The sequence below is a fragment of the Lycium ferocissimum genome, chromosome 8 (assembly GCF_029784015.1).
Source record: "Lycium ferocissimum isolate CSIRO_LF1 chromosome 8, AGI_CSIRO_Lferr_CH_V1, whole genome shotgun sequence".
Classification (NCBI taxonomy): domain Eukaryota; kingdom Viridiplantae; phylum Streptophyta; class Magnoliopsida; order Solanales; family Solanaceae; genus Lycium; species Lycium ferocissimum.
In genome coordinates, this window is record NC_081349.1 from 49,679,169 (window position 1) to 49,698,235 (window position 19,067).

General features: G+C 33.6%; 1 protein-coding gene across 1 annotated transcript; it reads right to left on the reverse strand.

The window, feature by feature from the left end:
• Positions 1-11,955: 11,955 nt before the first annotated feature.
• On the reverse strand, positions 11,956-14,739 carry LOC132066450 (uncharacterized). The gene is made up of 5 exons (XM_059459759.1): positions 14,656-14,739; positions 12,905-13,114; positions 12,748-12,840; positions 12,555-12,673; positions 11,956-12,094 (listed from the first exon to the last, which is right to left on the reverse strand). The coding sequence occupies exons 1-5, from the start codon at positions 14,737-14,739 to the stop codon at positions 11,956-11,958; spliced, it is 645 nt and encodes a 214-aa protein (XP_059315742.1).
• Positions 14,740-19,067: the final 4,328 nt, after the last annotated feature.

Below are 19,067 nucleotides of genomic sequence, written 5' to 3' on the forward strand. Positions count from 1 at the left end.
TACTTCCAAAATCTACGGCCAAACGGGATATAATCACACTATTCCAGATAGTTATTATATCCTAAAAGAAATACATTGTTTTCAACGGAATATGTGAATGGGATCATAATAAGAGTTATATATGTTCATAATTTTATAGAAAGAAAAAAAAAAGATCTTTATTCAAAAAAAAGAAAATTATCACCCAAAAATAAATAAATGTATAAGGTGGTTATCGGCCTATTCAATATGTGGAGGGGTGTCGTTTCACAACCCATGGTTGGGGGGCAAAATGAGATTCACTCAATTAATATACAAAACATTTACGCACAAATTGAAAGGCTATATATAGTCTCATAATTCCGGATTGGGCTCCTCTGCATTTCCCTTCTCTTCATTTTCTCCGAGTTCTATCTTAGATTAGAGACACATGGCATGGGTTAGAATTAATAGCTAAGATTTAATTGACTAAAACAAAGCCCTAACCATGATTACATAATTAATAACTTATCCATAATTATATTAGAATAATTTTCTCTCTCTTCCTATTTACTTTTCCTACCCAAAGAAAATATCTTTTCATTTATCCGATTATTTTTTGCCACTTAATTTTTTTCCCCTAATAGACCCAATATTCAATTGGTGATATTTTCTATTTTTTCAATTATGATGCTCACTAATTTACATAATATAGACCTCATTATTCAATTGGTAATTGTATATTTTAAAAGAGTTGTTATATTCGAAAAATATTACCATTAAAGAGTTGTCATGATTGAAAAAAAGATGGAATATTAAAATAGGAAGAGAGAGAAAATATTTTAATATATTTATGGATAAGTTATTAATTATATAAACTATGGTTAGGGCCTTATGTTTAGTCAATTAAATCATAGTCATTAATTCTAACTCATGCCATGTGTCTCTAATCTAATATAGAACTTGAGGAAAATGGAGAGAAGAAAAATGGAGAGAAGCCCAATTCCATAATTCCTAATACCTGTTCATTCTTTTCCTTTTTTTGTTTGTAAGACCTAGGTCGCTGCAAATGTCGTCATATATTCACAAGTTAAGGCGAAATATAGAAATTTATTATATAGATCAAATTTTAAAACTGATTTCATGGCATTTGTTTTTATACGATTGAAGTTTCTTCACTATTTATGAACTTCTCCCGTTTGACCATAGATTTTGAGAGCATATTTAAAAGATTTATTTTCAAATTTTTGTTTGGCCATTAAAGTTTTACAGATTTTGAAAACAAATCTTCAAATTTCAAATTCTGGCTCAAAATCTATTTTTGGGCTAAGATCTATGTTTTGACCTTTTGAAAAACTTTTAAAAACTACGCCATACTTTTATTTTTTTAAAAACCCCATTTATTTATGACCAAACTAATTCTATCTATCATGTTCCTTCATTAAAACAGTCTCTTCTATAAAGTGAACGAGCTAAGCTAATTACGACCCTTTTTTTCTTTTCTTGAACAAATGGATCTTTGTATTGTAATATGAATTGTAGTAGCTAGTGAATGAGTTATTATCAATTGTTATTAAAATATCATGTTCTGCATAATCTAAGATTAGCAAGTATGTATGTTTTGTATGGTTGGGTAGTCTTGATAGTTTTTAAAACTTATGGATATAAGTAATGTTTCATGTTTTCCAAAACAAAAAGTGAAATATGTTTTAAAAAAGGCCAAATTCATCGCCATTTTTTGTGGTCGTGGGATTTTTTCGACTTAACACCATAAGTGACTTTGTTCCATTTAGACAACTTGAGTGGGCAAGCGATGTTCCATTTAGACACTTTTTCGCAATCGGCTAAAATTACAAAATGGGTGTCATACACTCGCAAATGACGTGGCATGGTGACTAATTAAAATAGGACATGTGGCAATTGTGTGTAAAATAATAATTTAAAAATCAATTACAAGAAAAAAAAAAGAAAAAAATTATTTTTCACCAAAATAAATAAATAAATTACCTACTTTTCTAAATCCTCCCCCACCTACCCCACCCCTCCATCCCGCTTTCTACACCTCTACTACTGCTGGGCACCATTTTTTTTTCTAACGGCACCATTTTTATTTTTTTGTTTTCATTAGATTTTGATCCATTTTGGAAGCATATAATTCAAAATTTGGCACTAATTTATAGCCTCAATTCATTTTTTTTTTTGGTTTTGTTTTTGCAATCCTCCAATTCAGAAATACGATTTTCGAATTTGAAGCTTTAAGTTACGTTGATGGCGAGTTCCTCAAATCTCAACCAAATAACACCAAATTTCGGATTCTAACTCCTCTCGACGTTCCGGTTCTTTTGAGATATCACCCACTCAAACTGGAGCCCGTTTGAGGCAACCCGAAAAATCAAATTGGAAGCTTTGAGCTTCAACAATGGCGGCTTCAGCTTTCTTCTTCAATGGAGATATGCTACATTCGGGAAAAAAATTGCAGTTGGGAAGGCTGAAAAAAATGTGACCTCCATGGAAGGAGCTTAGAAGCTCGGAAAGAGAAAATAATTAAATCAATTAGGTGCGGCGAATATTATTCTTAAGAGCATTAAGAACTTGTTCATGAAGTATTCGGGAGTTTGGTTGAGAATCAAAGTTGTTTGAATGATTTTTGGTCTTTGGGTTTGACGAGGAACATATTGTACGGAAAAAAAAATTGCAACCGGTGGTGGTGTCAATTTGTTAATTTGCGGTGGAAGGGTTTGTCAATTTGTTATCAACGTTATGTCGGAAAACTTATCCGGTGGTGGTGTTGCGGTGGCAAGTTGATGGTTTGTGGTGGAGGAAGTGTTGGAATGAAAGAGAAGGAAGAAGAAGACGTAAAAAATAAAAAATAAAATTGTAAAATTAAGCCCTTCACGAGCTCGTTTTGTGTGGTCACACAATTTTTCCAACTTAAATGAAAAGTGCCTAAATGGAACATCAGTTGCTCATTTGAAGTGTCTAAATGGAACAAAGGTCACTTGAGGTGTTCAAGTGAAAGAAGTGGACGATCACAAATGTCTGTCGATGGCCAAACACATTTATAAAACTTGTAAAAATTCGCCCAAACCAAGTTTTTCAATTTTTTTTTTTGAGAATCTATGGCCAAACACTAATTTAATTGGCTGACCTTCAGGTTTAAAATAAAATTTATGTTGCAATTGACCTATCTCAATGAATGCCCAGTAGCCAATAAAATATTGATCATGAAGATCTTTTATGCACATAAATACATGTATTTCTACTATATAGAAGCATGAAGGATGGAGCGATCAAGGGTAAAACTGGTATTTAGCTCAGTTAGTGCAGGGGTAAAATAGTAACTTTGATACTAGATTTTGTCTCACCCTACGTGTTGCTTTTATTCTGAAGCACACTTCAAAATTCTGGAATTCTTTCATTTCTCTTATTGCAGTCCTCAATATAAAAAAATGAACCAATTCATCCATATCTCTAATGATACCGCTGTTAATCACCCCATCTCCCTTAAAACAGAGCTAATTAGCAGTGGGATGGATACTTTGTTCGATGTCATAGCAAATTGCGTTTTTTTATTTATAGTAGGATTTAATCTATGTTGGTTTTTGCCACCGATTTCTAAGTTGAAATTTTATTGATTGACTTTTAACTTTCGATCTATTTCTCTATTTATAGTCATAATTTTTGGATAGAGAAAATAGTCAAATGGTCCCTCAACATTTGGCCTGTATAATTATGATGCACTCAATCTTTGCGGGCGCCTTATTACCCCATGGCCTTATTTTTTTTTATATTTTTGTAATTTTTTTCGGCTGATGTGGCACAAAAAAAATTATAATTTAAAAATAGGCGAGTGGGGGTTTAAAAAACTCAGAAACCTTCTTTTTTAAATTATAATTTTTTTTAAACTCCCACCCTCCCTTTCTTCCACATCCACAAACCTTTCTTCTTCTTCAATAAGAAAGAACCCATTGAAGAGTACACCCCATTTGCAAATCGAATCGAGTTTTTTTCCTTTTCTAAATCGAGTACAGCCCTTTCTTTTTTATGGTTTTATTTGCTTTGAGTTTTTTTTTAATTGTTTTTCCGTGATGTAAGGAGAGTAAAAATGAGGGAATCGAAGTTGTTTGGGGCTGGAGGTAGGGGTGGCGTGAGGCGTGAGGGTGGAGGAGAAGAGGTGAGCTGAGGCGGGGTGCTAATTAAATGGAGAAAAAGAAGGGTTCAATTGCACTTTAAAATTTTAAAAATTTCATGATTCTTGAACCCAAATAGGTTGTTTTCTTGAAAATATATGTATGATTGATGATGAAATTAAATGTGGATGTATTAATGGAGGAAGAAAATTGGTTTTAATTGAGGAAGATAAAGGAAAGAAAAAGATTGTCTGAAATGAAGAAGAAGAAGAAGAGTTTAGTGATGAAGAAGATAAAATTAATGGAGGGTTTAATGATTAATTAGAGGTCAATTAGTGTAAATATAATTAATAAAAGAAAAATCAAATGAAAAAAAGAAAGGAAAAGAATATAAAATTAAAATTTAGAAAGTTCCAACGTGGCACTGATGTGGCGCCGATGTGGCGGCGAGTGTGCAACACTCTCCCTTTTGCAACTGGTCATCTAATTGTTTTTTTGCCACGTCAGCCAAAAAAGGATACAAAAATACAGAAAAAATAAGGCCAGGGGTTAATAGGACACCCGCAAAGGTTGGATGCGTCATAATTAAACCAGCCAAACTTTGAGGGGGCATTTGACTATTTTCTCTTTTTGGATATTTGTATGGAGTAACGATTTATATAGCTGTAAGTATACACCAGTCCTCCGAGAATTTTAAATTGCCCCATAAGATTTTAAACATCTTTACTTGTACTTCATTAAAGGTATTTGTTCCAGAAAACTAAATTTTTTGCTATGGCAAGAAAACAGATTAGGAGGAAGACCAACTTTCTGTATTTTAGAGTTTTGAAGATTGATAAAGACAAGTTGGGTTATTTTGAGCATTAGTGATTGAGACAAGTAACATAAAGAAGAAGAAGAAGATTACTGCAGAACTGAGAGTAAAGACCATATATGTATATATCAAATAACAAAAATTACACTTGATGTTCAAAATAGAAAAATAAAGCAAAAACGCAAGGAGAATAAGGCATGCAGAATGAAGATTGTAGATCAATATTATCCTTTTAAAGAAATAGAATCACATGTCCATTCAGAAAAAAACATATAAAAACTTAGCAAAATGCTCAGATTAATGGCAACCAAAATGTCCATTCAGAAGAGTACAACGGGACTGCAGTCAATTCAATGAAGCAAAAGTTTATAGATGATAGGCGGCAGAAGCTTTGCATTTGTAGGTTTAAATACATGGAGTAGGGGGGAAAAAGATGCCAAATGAAAAAAATAAGAAGAATACATTTCTGCTCTAACCACCGAGGGTTGAGTTGTAGAGAATTAAACAAGGATGGAGACAGACTATATCGAGAAATTCGAAATCACTTTTCAAAATATATATGGCCAAGTAGTGAATTGTTCCATCTTGAGGTAGCAATAATGGAAAGACCAATCACACTTGATGACATATTAGATTGCATTCCAAATTCAATAGCAAGTTGAGTGCAACAACTTGATGGGGGCTCTCTCCCCACAAACATACCACCTGGTAGCACAAGTTCTCAAGAAAAAAAGGGACACAAAGTGCCAAAGACAAATTTCCAGATCAATTTTAGTATGTGTTGAAGAACTAGATTCTTGCTAATAATTAATTATTCAGAAAAATATATAATGTGGCGATACAGCATAATTAAGTTTGTTGTTGCTTCTTTTTCCTTTATGCTAATTAATGGCTTCCAGATTTACTTGCAGTTGCTTTTTCTGAGGCACTATTACCCCCCCAAACTATACCCTAAGTTCCTACGACACACCTTTCCTTTCCCTGGGTCCTATTACCCTCCTAAACTATTTTTTTCCTTAATTCTTTGCACCTTTAACGCAGTGACGTGAGGCTTATTGTACACTATCCCAATTATATTTGTGGGCCGTGTGATCATGTGTCACGTGGGCCCCCAAGTGACTTTTCTTTCCCCTTTTAATTTATTAACCTTGGTTAAATCGTATCTTTACTTTTCCCAAAATATTACCCAATCAAAAATTTCACCGAACCAAAAAATCAATTGATAAAAAACCTTCTTTGATCATTGAAGATTATATCCCAAAATCTTAAAATTCAGCATTTTATAGAGTGGAAAAAAGCATCTAGCATCTTAAGTTCTCCATTCCAAAAGGGTCAATTTGCCTCCAGGATCAAAACAAGAATAGTGTTGTGATTTCTTCGGTGTTACAATTTGTAAATTCAAGGTCAGTTGGAAGGCTAAGTTTGCATTTAGTCCAAAGGTTAGTTCTTTACTACATTTAATTGGGGTTTTGTTAATTTAGGGTTTTTAAGGTTTGCGAGTTTGATGAATCGAAAATAGAATTTTCAAAATTTTCGATTACTTAGTTTGTTGTTATTTATCTTTGTTTAGTTATGAGTGGGTTTACATTCATAACTCTTAGATTGTATCATGGTGGGGACTTAGTGTTTGGAGATGATGATGAACCAAAATATGTTGGTAGGGTAATGAGTGAATATGTTAATGTTAATATTGGATAGGCAACATCTCTCCAATGGGAATGAAGATATTGGAGGATAACATTGACAAGTCAGTAATTTTCTCCATTGAATTTAATGGGCTAACAGGTTATGAAGTGATGGATGGAAACAAACAACATAGTGTGTGTTTAAGAAAGATGGATGGAAACAAACAACATAGTGTGTGTTTAAAATCTTACATTACATTACATTATATATACTGTTCTCTTATAATAAATTCAACTTATTAAAATCTTCTTTAGCTGGACTACCAAGAATCGGAGAATTGTAGATTCTCTTGGACCAAGAAAGATAATAAGATACAACGATATAGCTGGTGATATTGGTTTCAAACCAACAAATTGGAATGAAATGGAAAGGAACTAAATCAATCACAACTAGAAGGCTTCAAGAGATTAGAGATCAAGCGAGGGCTAATAGTTCAAACAATGCAAGTCAAAGTACCACTCCTTCATAGCCAAGGACAAATGGAAGCTATAATGTTGACATCAAATGTTGATTTTGTTAATTTAGAAGTCTTGTATTTTGTTAATGTCAAATTGTTTTGTTCATGTTGGTAAAAGGTATTCGGATATGTACCATTTTTTTTATATTTTTGAAACTATATTTTCTTGTAAGAAATGGTCTTGAATTCTAGTATTTATATGCAATGTTGAATTTTTGTTTTTCGAGTTTTATGTGGTCTTGAATGTGAGTTCTATGTATTGAATGTTTGATGATTGAAGTTGATGTTTAAGTGTTTGCTTTTGTTGCATTTTGACGGACAGTATTTTGACTCAAAAGTTGATGTTAAAGCTCGGTGTGCTTTGGCTGCAAACTGTGCGCTGGGTTCAAAACTCGGGCGCAGCTTGGGCTCAAAACTGGCGATAGCTTGGGCTCAAAACTGGTGCGTTTGTGTCACTGGTGCGCTTTGGGTCAAAAACTAGTGCGGTTTTGGGGTCAAATACGGTGCAGTTTTGGCTCAAAAGCGGGTGCGATTTTGGCTCAAAACCAGTGCGGCTTTGGCTCAAACCGGTACGATTTAGCTAAAAAATAGTGCGATTTTGGTCAAAATCGTGCATTATGACTCAAAATTGTCCATTTTGAAACAAAAGCTGGTGCAGTTTTGGCTCAAAATCCGGTGCATTATGACTCCAAAACTGTCCATTTTGAAACAAAATTTGGTCCATTTTGAAAACAAAAAGCGTGCACTTTTAGTTATGTTTAACTAAAAGTCTCGAGGGGGTGCGTACTTTTAGTTATGTTTAACAATAAGTTTGCGGGAGGGGGCATTTTTATTATGTTTAACAATAAGTTCTGAAGTTTAAGTGCGTACTTTTATTATGTTTAACTAAAAGAATTTTGTGAAAGAAACTTTTGCTTTATATATATATATATATATATTTTTTTTTTTTTTACTTTTCAAGGTGAACTTTTAATTATGCCTTAACTAAAAAGGTATGCCCCAAAGACATAACTTAAAGTATGCCCATATGCTTTAACTTTTCCTTAAGGCATAACTAAACTTTGCCTTATAAGGCAAAATCTATGCCTTAAGGAAAATTTCTTGCCTTACGGGGCATAATTTGTTATGCCTTAATCCAAATTCTCACATATAAGGCATAACTAAACTATGTCTTAGGAAAAATTCCTTATGGGCGGACTTTTAGTTATCCTGATCAAAGATAACTTTAGCTTTTCCGTAAGATTGTATGCCGGATCCGCATACACTCCCCGTCCTCAACATTTTGAAACAAAATCATATATGTGATCTTATTCGCCATAATTGATCTAATCAATAACAAAGAAAATTGCCAAAATTGAAAATTGCCAAAATTTATCAAAATAATACCAACAAGAAAAGTAGGATAAACCAAACAAGTCATGCTTCATTATAATACTCAAAATGTAATTTACAACAAAAACAAATCTAACTTTAGCCTATCCGAGATCATTGAAGTTCCATTACAACAACCAAAATGAGGTTACTATTAGTATTATGGCAACTTCATTTGATTTTTCTTCAAGTTGCCCATTTGGATTAAACCACTAAGATACACAAACCACTAAACACCAATTTACCGTTCTATTAAACCTACACGATTTACTATTCTTTTTCATTCATATCATTCTCTTTCAAATTACTCTTCTCTTTTGAATTTCCAAGCTCATCCAAATCATTCGTCTTTTGAAACTTCAACCTCATTCAAATCACCTATCTCTTTTGAATCTTCAAGCTCAACCAAATTGATGTTGAGATTATCATATTGAAGGGTAAGACTTTCAAGCTCATCCAACTGAATTTCATCCTCTTTTGAATCTTCAAGTTCAAGTGAATTCATGTTGAGATTATCATACTGCATCTTAAAACTTTCAAGTTCAGCCAAATGCAACCTAACACGCTCGTAATTTTCTTCTAACTCTTTGATTTTGTTTACCAATCTTGGAATAATAAACTTTGATCTTTCATCAACACTTTGCTTATCTCCATTTGAAAAACTTGCAATTGGTGGCACGAAATTTTAGAATTCAATCACTTATAAATTAACACCAACACTAAAATTAATCAACCAAATTAGAACATGAACACAAACCCCATAGTGAGGACAAGACCAAAATCTCCTTCCGGATTGCGGTCGGACCAAGAAGTCTGCATTTTCAGCAAAATGCCATGTTTGCATCGCACTTCGACATTGAGCATCGCATCTTCTTCATCCATACACAACTTATTCAACAAGCTATTCGCCATTCCTAACCCTAACATTTCATACACAGAAATTGGGGAAGAAATTTCAAACCCTAAACTTGAAATTCGACATGAGAGGGAGAAAAGATTAAGAATTTACTCGATAATTAACTAACCCGATCGAAAATGGAAAAATTTGCCACCAAAAGTAAGCTCTTGCAATGGGTGAAAATTTGTAATGGAGTTGATGAAATTAAGTGTGTTTGGACGAAGTAGTCTTCAAATGGACTTTGGGAGTGACATGTGGTTCCCATTCGTTATAACCTCTCTTTTTACTTTTTACTCATGCGCTTTAACGTATGTGTTCGCACGCACCGGTCCACGTCCAGCGTTAAAGGTGCAAAGAATTAAGGAAAAAAAAAAAAAAAAATAGTTTAGGGGGTAATGGGACCCGAGGAAAGGAAAGGTGTGTCGTAGGAACTTAGGGTATAGTTTGGGGGGGTAATAGTGCCTTATCCCTAGTTTTTAAAAAAATTATTACTATACTAATTTGTTTTTGACATGCTGCTGATTCATGCAGGTTTGCTAAAGAATTCAATTATTCCGAGATGGTGTTTGGCTATCAGTTTTTAAATCAGATTGTATTATATGTTGTTTTACATTCATTATTTTGGATTGAGCTTGCTGGAATACTCATTATGATGAAAAAGCTTAAGAAAGAAGTGAAAGCACATTTTGGAGCCTTTGTGGATATAGGCTTTTGACTTCCTATACCGCTTCAAACACTTCCACTTAAAGCTCATAATCTTCTTGTTGGCTTCCTTTTGATGTCTACGATGTGTAAGTTTTTATGGAACTATTTTTTGCAATATTATAAGTCCAAAGAAAAAAAATTTCATGTTCTAAGTAAGTACTTTGCTTCAAAATTTGAGGTTACTTTGTAAATAATGTGCTAAATGAAAAAAAAGGGGAGTTGTAATCCAATGCTTGATATTGAGATAAAAATAATGATAATTGTTACTCAAGAGTATATATCTCAACTCCTTATGTTCAGCTCAAATAATGAAATTATTATAATGTCGATAAGTTGTCGCTGAGTAAATGGATGTACTCAATTCCTTATTAGATTTATTTCTTATTATTCTTGTTGGTGTTTCTATCTGTGTTCTTCTTTCTCTCTTTCGCGACCATTGACTTAAATTTGAATATTTGGTCTTCGTCCCTAAAATAGGCATCGTACTTGTTCGCCATTCTAGATGGAGCTGTTTATACTGCAGGTATGTAATTTTGACTCCTACTACACTACAACAAATTCGATTATCAGGGACAAATAATTTCGTCACTTATAAGTCATATTTCGTCACCAAAAATCTTGTGTGACGAAAAAAATTTCGTCAATCATTCGTCCCTAAAGCGGGTCGGCCCTAAAAGTATACAAAGACAACTTAATGTGTCGTCACTAATAAAGTTTATTAACTACGAAATCTTCCTTTCGTCCCCAAATGCATAGTATTTATGCATTTAACATATTGCTACAAAAAGGATAGATTTTTAGTGATAGTGTGTTTTTGTCACTAAAGAGGCTATAACCTCCACGAAACTATCTTGTCACTAACTATTTAGTTTGTTCAGTGACGATACCAATTGTCTCAAAAGCTATATGTATTTTGTGAAATAATATAATTTCGTCACTAAAGGCTACCTTTTATATACAAAAAATGTTTGGTCCCTAAATGTATAGAGATTAGTGACAAATTTGTTGTTATAAACAAAGCTTACAATTTTGTAGTTAAATCTATCATCTCGTCACTAATAGTATTGCTTTTGCTGACAAAAAAAATTGTCACTATAAATTGTCATGATTAGTGACAATTACAATTGTCATAACATAAAGCATTAATTCGTACCCAATAACGAGGAGGATACTAAGACAAATGTATTTTTGTCGCTAAATGTAATCAACTTATGACGAACTAATTTGTTTCGTGACGAAAATATATTTGTCTAGAAAAATTTAGTTTAGTCGTCGCCAAAATTAATCCTTTAATGACAAAATATTTGTCACTAATTATAGACATTCGATGACGTTTAATTATTTTGTAGTTATTAATTTTTAAAATTAGAATTGCATAAATTGAAAATAAAAACAAAACATGCTAGATAATAATACAATTCACCCATGATCATACAATTAAGAACAACTAAAATTGTCTTCGAGATCATATCTCATTACAAACTCCTAAATAAAAGTAAAATATGTCTAACAACAAGAAAATCCAATGAAATATACTAAATATTACTCCTAAACTAAGACAGACAATGCAGTTTCTTCCAAAGTACCAATCCAACTGAAATATACGAAATATTACTCCTAAACTAAGACGGATAGTGCGGGGTAGTTTCTTCTAAAATACTAATAATGTGGTGACACTTAGCTTGCAATCAGCCTTGATTCAATTCCCACATTTAATACTGCGGAAAAGAGAGAAAAGAAAATTAAGATTAGATTTAAAGTGTAGAAGTTGAAGAATTCAAATCTCAAATCCAAAGATAAATAGAGTTCATCATCAAAAGGATTTATCTATTTCGAACAATATCATACTACAATACTATAATTCTAATATCTTCTCCTAATAGCAGTAACTTTTTTTATGTTTCAAATGTCTAGCTAGATTTATGAGTACTACTGTTTATTCCAGTTTTGATGAGTACAGTTGTATAGGAGGTATATGTTTGGATTTCTGGACAGCCTGGTGTGGCTGATATTCATCTGCAAGAGCAAAGCTGCGCGAACAATAGGCCTTTGGAGAGACTGGATTGAGTGGACAGCTGCAGAAAACATTTATCACAGATACTTTTGATCTAATGTTGTGTCAAAACTGATGACACTGCTAGTATTCTGTCCAGACCCATATGATCTAGCTCAACTTTTGGGTTCATTTTTCTCTGGTGAATTTAATCCCAACCTTCGACGCCTACGATTGTTTTTCTTCTTTTCCTTTTGACAGATAGTCTAACTAATACTCCAAGATGATGTTAAAAGTATGTATTATATGGCTGTTGGTTAAACCTCCTGTACTCGCTGGTAAAATGGAATTCACCAAACTCGCTCGGGAGTTAATTTGAGTAGTTGTTTCTGTTGTAAAGTGGAATTTTTTCATTATTTTAAAGTCCAATCACAAGAAAAACTTATTATGAATTACTCAAGGCTAATCTCAATTTCTAAGTCAAAAAGGACGACACAACTTCTGAAGAATATTTACCTGGACAAATGCAATGTCTATGGTACTAAATTTTTAATTTTCTTGCATAGTGATTCTTAGCCTCTAGAGATGACCATCCTTTTTCAGTCGAGTAATGAGTACGCTTGTAGAACTCGATTCTGTCAGGCTCTACTCCATTTTCAGCCTATAAAATAAAAAATTATTATGATGTAGAACTAAAATATTGTTAGAAAGAAGAACAAAAATGGTATAACTTACAAGTTCAGCGCGAGCAGGTACAAACGCTTTTGACCCCATGAAATGATTAGTTTTAAGCTTACTTCGATTGGCCCTGTTTATGTCGCATCGTTTCTACAAAGAAAATATAAATATATGTAACTTAAACAACAAGGAGAATAACATGAATATAAATTACCTTATGCTCTGGATCAGCCCACATGTCACAAAGCTTATTCCAATTTTCTCGGGTCAACTCTGGCACTTCAATTTTACGAGCTTCTTCCTCGGAACGTGCACTTTCAAATAGCTGTTTTAACTTGTAACGCCATTGTCGGCTTCTATTTTTCAAAATATCCTCAACACTATCTTTCACGTAATGCTCGTCCAAATCAATTTCAAACTTCTCCTAAAAAACAGATATGTTATGAAGAAACACACAAACAATCAAATTCACTTTTATATTACAACAATAACTAATCATCACATCAGCTAATCCCTTTTATATTTGTTGGCGTTCTCTCAGTGTGTGGTATTAGCACTAGGTGCTCAACCTACTGAGGGATTGCCAATTTATGGAAAGGGTAATGGTTTTCTTGAATTGCAATAGTATGTAACTTGGTGCTGCTACAACAACTACAGTGATACACCAGGCATAGTAACTGAAGGCCATACTTAATCTATTTATTGGCTCTTCTGAGTGTGTGGTATTAGTACTATGTGCTCAACCTGTTGAGAGATCGCTAATTTATGGAAAGAGTACTGGTTTTAGTGGTTTTGATACAGCTAAGGATGGTCAAGTGGTGCTATTATTAAGCAGAAAAAGCAAGGAATCAGAAGAGCTGCTGTATACTATTTTAATATGGCTAAAGACTGAAAGATAAAATATGCAAATACCATCAGAAGTGTAAATCAGGAGAATTTCACAAGGCCTAGGAGGATTTGCAGCAACAACATCAGGAGAAAAACATTGCAAGATTATGCTAAGCTTGGAAAGACAACAAGAAATGGTGCACCAAAGGATCAAACTTGGGACATCATTTGGAGGATAATGCAAGGCAAGCAGATATGCAGAGGAGTAGAAATCAATATGCAACTGGTTTTTTTCACAAGGAAGGCTATGTATGCAGCAGTTGTCACACACAGAGGCTATGCATGCAAAGTTCCATATCAGCAGTGCAGTCAAAACAAAAACTGCACTGTATAGAAACAGTTTATGGCCATTTCTTGGCCAAAATTGTTTCAGTTACATGAGTGAACTTACTACTAGATTTCAATGGAGATAGATATCGCCGATGAGTTCGCCAAATAAATAGATGGATGAATAACAGCAATACCCGAAAGAAGAGAACTCACTATAATCACTACCATGTAATAAAATTACAAGATTATAGAATCCTTACGTGGCACCTAATTAGTGCTGCATCTTTGTCCTCTCTTGTGAGTTCCTTCCACTTGTTTGGAAGCGAAAGAAATTCCTGGCAATTATCCCTAGTTCATTGGATAATTTTGCCGACTGAGTTGGCTTAGTTGGCCTCCCTTTACCAAGTGGAATCTCAATTTTCATCTTGCTTCCCATAGTCTTCCTCATCCTTTCAAGACCTTTCCCTCTAGTCTTGCCACGACCATTCCTGATCTTAGTGGAATCATCTGATGGAAAAAAGTCAATTCAAAACACCACATATGAGTATGGCACAGGATGAAGACAGAAACAACTGAAAATTTTGCTTCATTTTGTTGTATTTTAACAGACACCAAGTCAAGAAATTCATCGACAAAACAGTAAGAATATAGGAGAGCTAATAGCATGTCCTTTGATCATTCAGATCATAACCAGTGATTATAAATTTCACAGATTACATAAAATATCCTTGGATTTCAAAGGCGTAGATCACAACAACTATTCATTCAGGAGAAGGTTTAAATCGTGCATATTGACAGAGTAGGTACCTTTACATAGCTGGTTTCTATATCATGATGAGCAAAGGAGAGCCGGTCAAGAAAAAAACAAGTGTAACTAATACAAGTTATCATGAAGAAACTATTACATGTGATCTATGCCAACATTTTCAACTTCTTAGACTCACTTATGTAGCTAAATAATTTAATTCTAATTAATAATAAAACGTATCACCTGTATTAACAGGGGAGTAACATTATTTGATTCATCCGGCGATTGAGTAGCTCGAATAGTTTTCCCTGTAAGTGTAGTTTGTTTGAAGATATGTCCTCCTGGTGCCATTGATTTGCAAAATTCTATCAAGACACAATATCTAATTTTAGTATGTTCATAAGATGTAAACTCCATTGGATTAACAAACCAATAGTTATATAAAAGCACCAATCATTGAGCCCGTGCCAGCACGGGCCCAACATTGTAATTAAGGTTTAGTATTACAATCAAAACATGAAACAATGAGCAAAACATCGAATTATTAAAAATGAGCAAAACAAGAAAGAACATAAATCATGAAGCTGGAAAGTCTCACGCACGTCATTTATTAAGAAGAGTTCACTGCCTTCTTGTCGTATTATTAATTGAACTTTTGAAGCATCACTAGCATACTGAAGAATCAGTATAACATACCAAAGATATATATTTATGCTAGAAATTTCCAAATTTGAAGGTACAGAAACTTTTCCATAAACTTATATAAGCTACAGTGTTAACAAGAGGCTGTGGTCTGATAAATATCGAGCCTTGTGAAGAAATACCCATTGGTTTCAACACAATATTTAGTTAACCTACAGAATATTCATCTCAAAAGATATCGGTTCAATTCATCGGGATTCAATGTGCCATTACCCCATCCGAATTCTAATTATTTGACTCAAACACATGCTTTAACACCATGTTTTCACAATCAATCCTTCACTCGAAACCCGAGTGGAAAACGCCAATATGAACAAAACAGAGGAGAAATTATTTCAATAGATGCCTTGAATAATGTCATGCTTCACTAGTTATGTGCCACACACCAACTGTAAATATACACACCACGCGAAACTGTAGTCTACACAGTAAATTAGAGTCTTTTTGTTTCAAAAACTTATAGTAATTGATTTTCTCGAGCTTCTATATTGATTAAATGAGACAAAGATAAAGCAAGATCAATGGATATTCAACAAATAATCAATGAACAAATCATTCAAGATATGATTGTCACAAATAACTATCTATTTAATCTTGTTTAAAGATAAAGAAGGAGGAATGATACATACCTGTTCTTCTTGCTCAGCTGCAGAAATTCTGCTTCACTTTCCAATGTAACTTCTTCGTTTATTTTCTCATATATATGGTGGTTATCCTGAAATTCTTTTGGAGCCAAAATTGTGAAAAAATGTAAGCGCCAAAAAACGGTTTCTTTTTCCATTTTTCAGCTTTCTGTAATTCTCTTTGGTGGGAATTAGAAGGACAACGAGTTTGAAGGAAGTAGTGCTTCTGATTAACCCAAAAACTTAGGAAGTGGAGAAGTGCTCAAACCCAGCACTAGATCTTCAATTGTTGAGCAAGATTTTAGGGTTTTGGTCTTATGATGCCCTTTCCCCCTTTTTTTTTCTTTTCGTTATGTGTTGCTTGAAACACTTCTTTTTTATTACTTGGTTAATATAATAAATTACATACTAAACTTGCTTAGTGGTATTTAACTAAAAAAAAAATATACTCCGTATGAAAAAGGAGATATACAGGGAAACAAATACTTTCATATATTATCTATGAAAATAGTAGCTAGAAGATCAATGAATATTGATGAAGAGAACTTGGAAAGGTTTAGAAGTTTGAAGCCAACCAAATAAGTATAAATACAAATAAATAAAGAGAGCAAAAAAAAGAAAACGGCTCTTGGCATTAATAATATGACAGAGCATTTTTTAGTTATTATAAATGTATTTAAGTTTTTATATATTATTAACATTAATTATTTCATTATTTTTTTAAAGGAGATGTCCATCAATATTTTAGGGATATTTCGTCTTTCAAATTTAGACTTAAGAGCTCTCGCATTAATAATATGGAGCATTTTTTAGTTATTATAAATGTATTTAAGTTTTTATATATTATTAACATTAATTATTTCATTATTTTTTTAAAGGGGAGATGTCCATCAATATTTTAGGGATATTTCCATCTTTCAAATTTAGACTTAAGACGTTCTCACTTTTAGTATTATATATATATATATATATATATATATATATATATATATATATATATATATATATATATATATATATATATATATATATATATATAAACTTTTACGATACATAATAATATTTTTTCAAAAGGAATACCTCTAAGAATGGAGCCTAGTGGTTAATTCTATAAATAAATTCCAAAAAGTCTTTGGCTCTTATAAAGTGCCGAAAATTAACCTTCGCAACAAATAAAATGCTTATAAGCATTTTTAGAAAGAAAAAAATAGGTTGCACGCATCCTGGTCGCTTTGACATGGAAGCTCAGTGAACTTCTTGGCTAGAACCTTTCTCAATCGAGTTTCTTGCAATACCAAGCCGAGCTCAACTAAGCTTTGCGAAAGTATATCCGAGCTCAAGTTGAGCCGAGCCAAGCCCGAGCTGGCTCTTTGGTGTTTTGTTCTGCGTACTGCTACACCATTAAAAAAATTAAAATTATAATAAAGTGGTTGATTAAATTTCATTAATTTTTGAATTCTTAAATTTAAAATGTTAATTACATTTCGCACCACTAATCAAAAAGATATAAATGCTCTTCCGTTAACTAATAACTCCTAATATTATATTATTTTAGTTCTAATATATATTTCCATATGTAAAAATTTAAAGGATGTACACCAAAAACAACAATTTAGGATGTGTTCGGTATGGAGGAAAACATTTTTGGGAAAATGTTTTTCAATTTTCTCATATTCGTTGGAAATATTTTCTTTAGAAAACAAGTTCCTTAAAATTGAGAAAAATGACTTCTCTAATGAAACTAGGGAAAACAAGTCCACTAGTGACATTCCACCAACCACCACACCCGACCAAACCTCAACCACCCCACGCACACCACCCCCACCCACTACCCCTCTACCACCCCACCACCTCGCCCCCCAACCCCAACACCCCAACACCTCTTCAAAAAATATCAATTTTCTTTTTTAAAAATAGACTTTTTTTGTTTTTTGTTTTTTACACCAACCCCCCCCCCCCCCCCCCAAAAAAACAAAATCACCCCATCCAAAAAAAATGTCTTTTTAAAAAAACTTTTTTTTTTAATTTGGTTTTTCTACCCACGTACCCCCCCCCCCCGTTGCGGTTATTTTACTTTTATAAAACATGAGAATTTTGCGTGGTTAAATTTGGTTGAGGTTTGGTGGTTGTGGGTACGAATTTTTTTTTCATTTTTAATATATTTTTAAAAAAAAAAGTAAAATAAAATATATGAAATAGAAAATTTAGAAGGGGGTGAGTGGGGTGGTTCGGTGTACCGGTGGTGTAGGTGAGGTGGGGTTGGGATGGGTGGTGGTATGGGGTAGGGGTGGGTGAAGATGGAGTGCATTCGAGGGTGATGGTTGGGTTGGGGTCGGGAGGGGGAGGTGATTGATGGGAGTGGGGGTGGGGGTGGGGCTTGACTAGGTATTTTTCTAAAAATATTTTCTACTAACTAACCGAACTTGATAAAATAAGTAGAAATTCACTTATTTTTCTAGGAAAACATTTTTCGGTTGTTCGGTATGGAGGAAAACATTTTCTGAAAAATGTTTTTCAATTTTTCCATGTTCGTTTGATCAAAATTTTTGGAAATCATTTTATTTAGGAAAACAAGTTCCTTAAAAAAAAATGGAAAATGACTTCCCTAATCAAATTAGGAAAACAAGTCCACAAGTGGTATTTCACCAACCACCCTACCACCACCAACATACCTCCAGCCACCAAACCTCAACCACTCCCACAACCCCAGGAGCACCCCTCCACCACCCCCACCCCACCATCTCCCCTCCTTCCAAAAAAGATATTTTTGAAAAGAAAGTTCTAAAGTTTTTTTTTTGGGGGGTTATCTACACTCACCCCATCCCCCCCCCCCCACCGGCTGGGCGACCCCCCACCCCTCCAAAAAATATTTTTAGATTCTTAAAAAAAAGTTTTAAATTTTTTTAGCCATCCCCCCTTCCCCCGCCCCACCACCCCCTCCAAAAAAATAATTTTTTTTAATTTTTTTTTTTGAAAATTTTTTCTTTTTTTGGTTTCCTACAACCCCCACCCCCTCCCTCCCCCGGCCCAACAGCAAACCACCACTTAAAAAAAAAAAATTAACCATTTTTTTTAAAAAAAAAAAGAAGTTTTAAAAGTTTTCTTTTTTGATTTCCTCCACCCCCCCCCCCCTCCCCCTAGCCTGC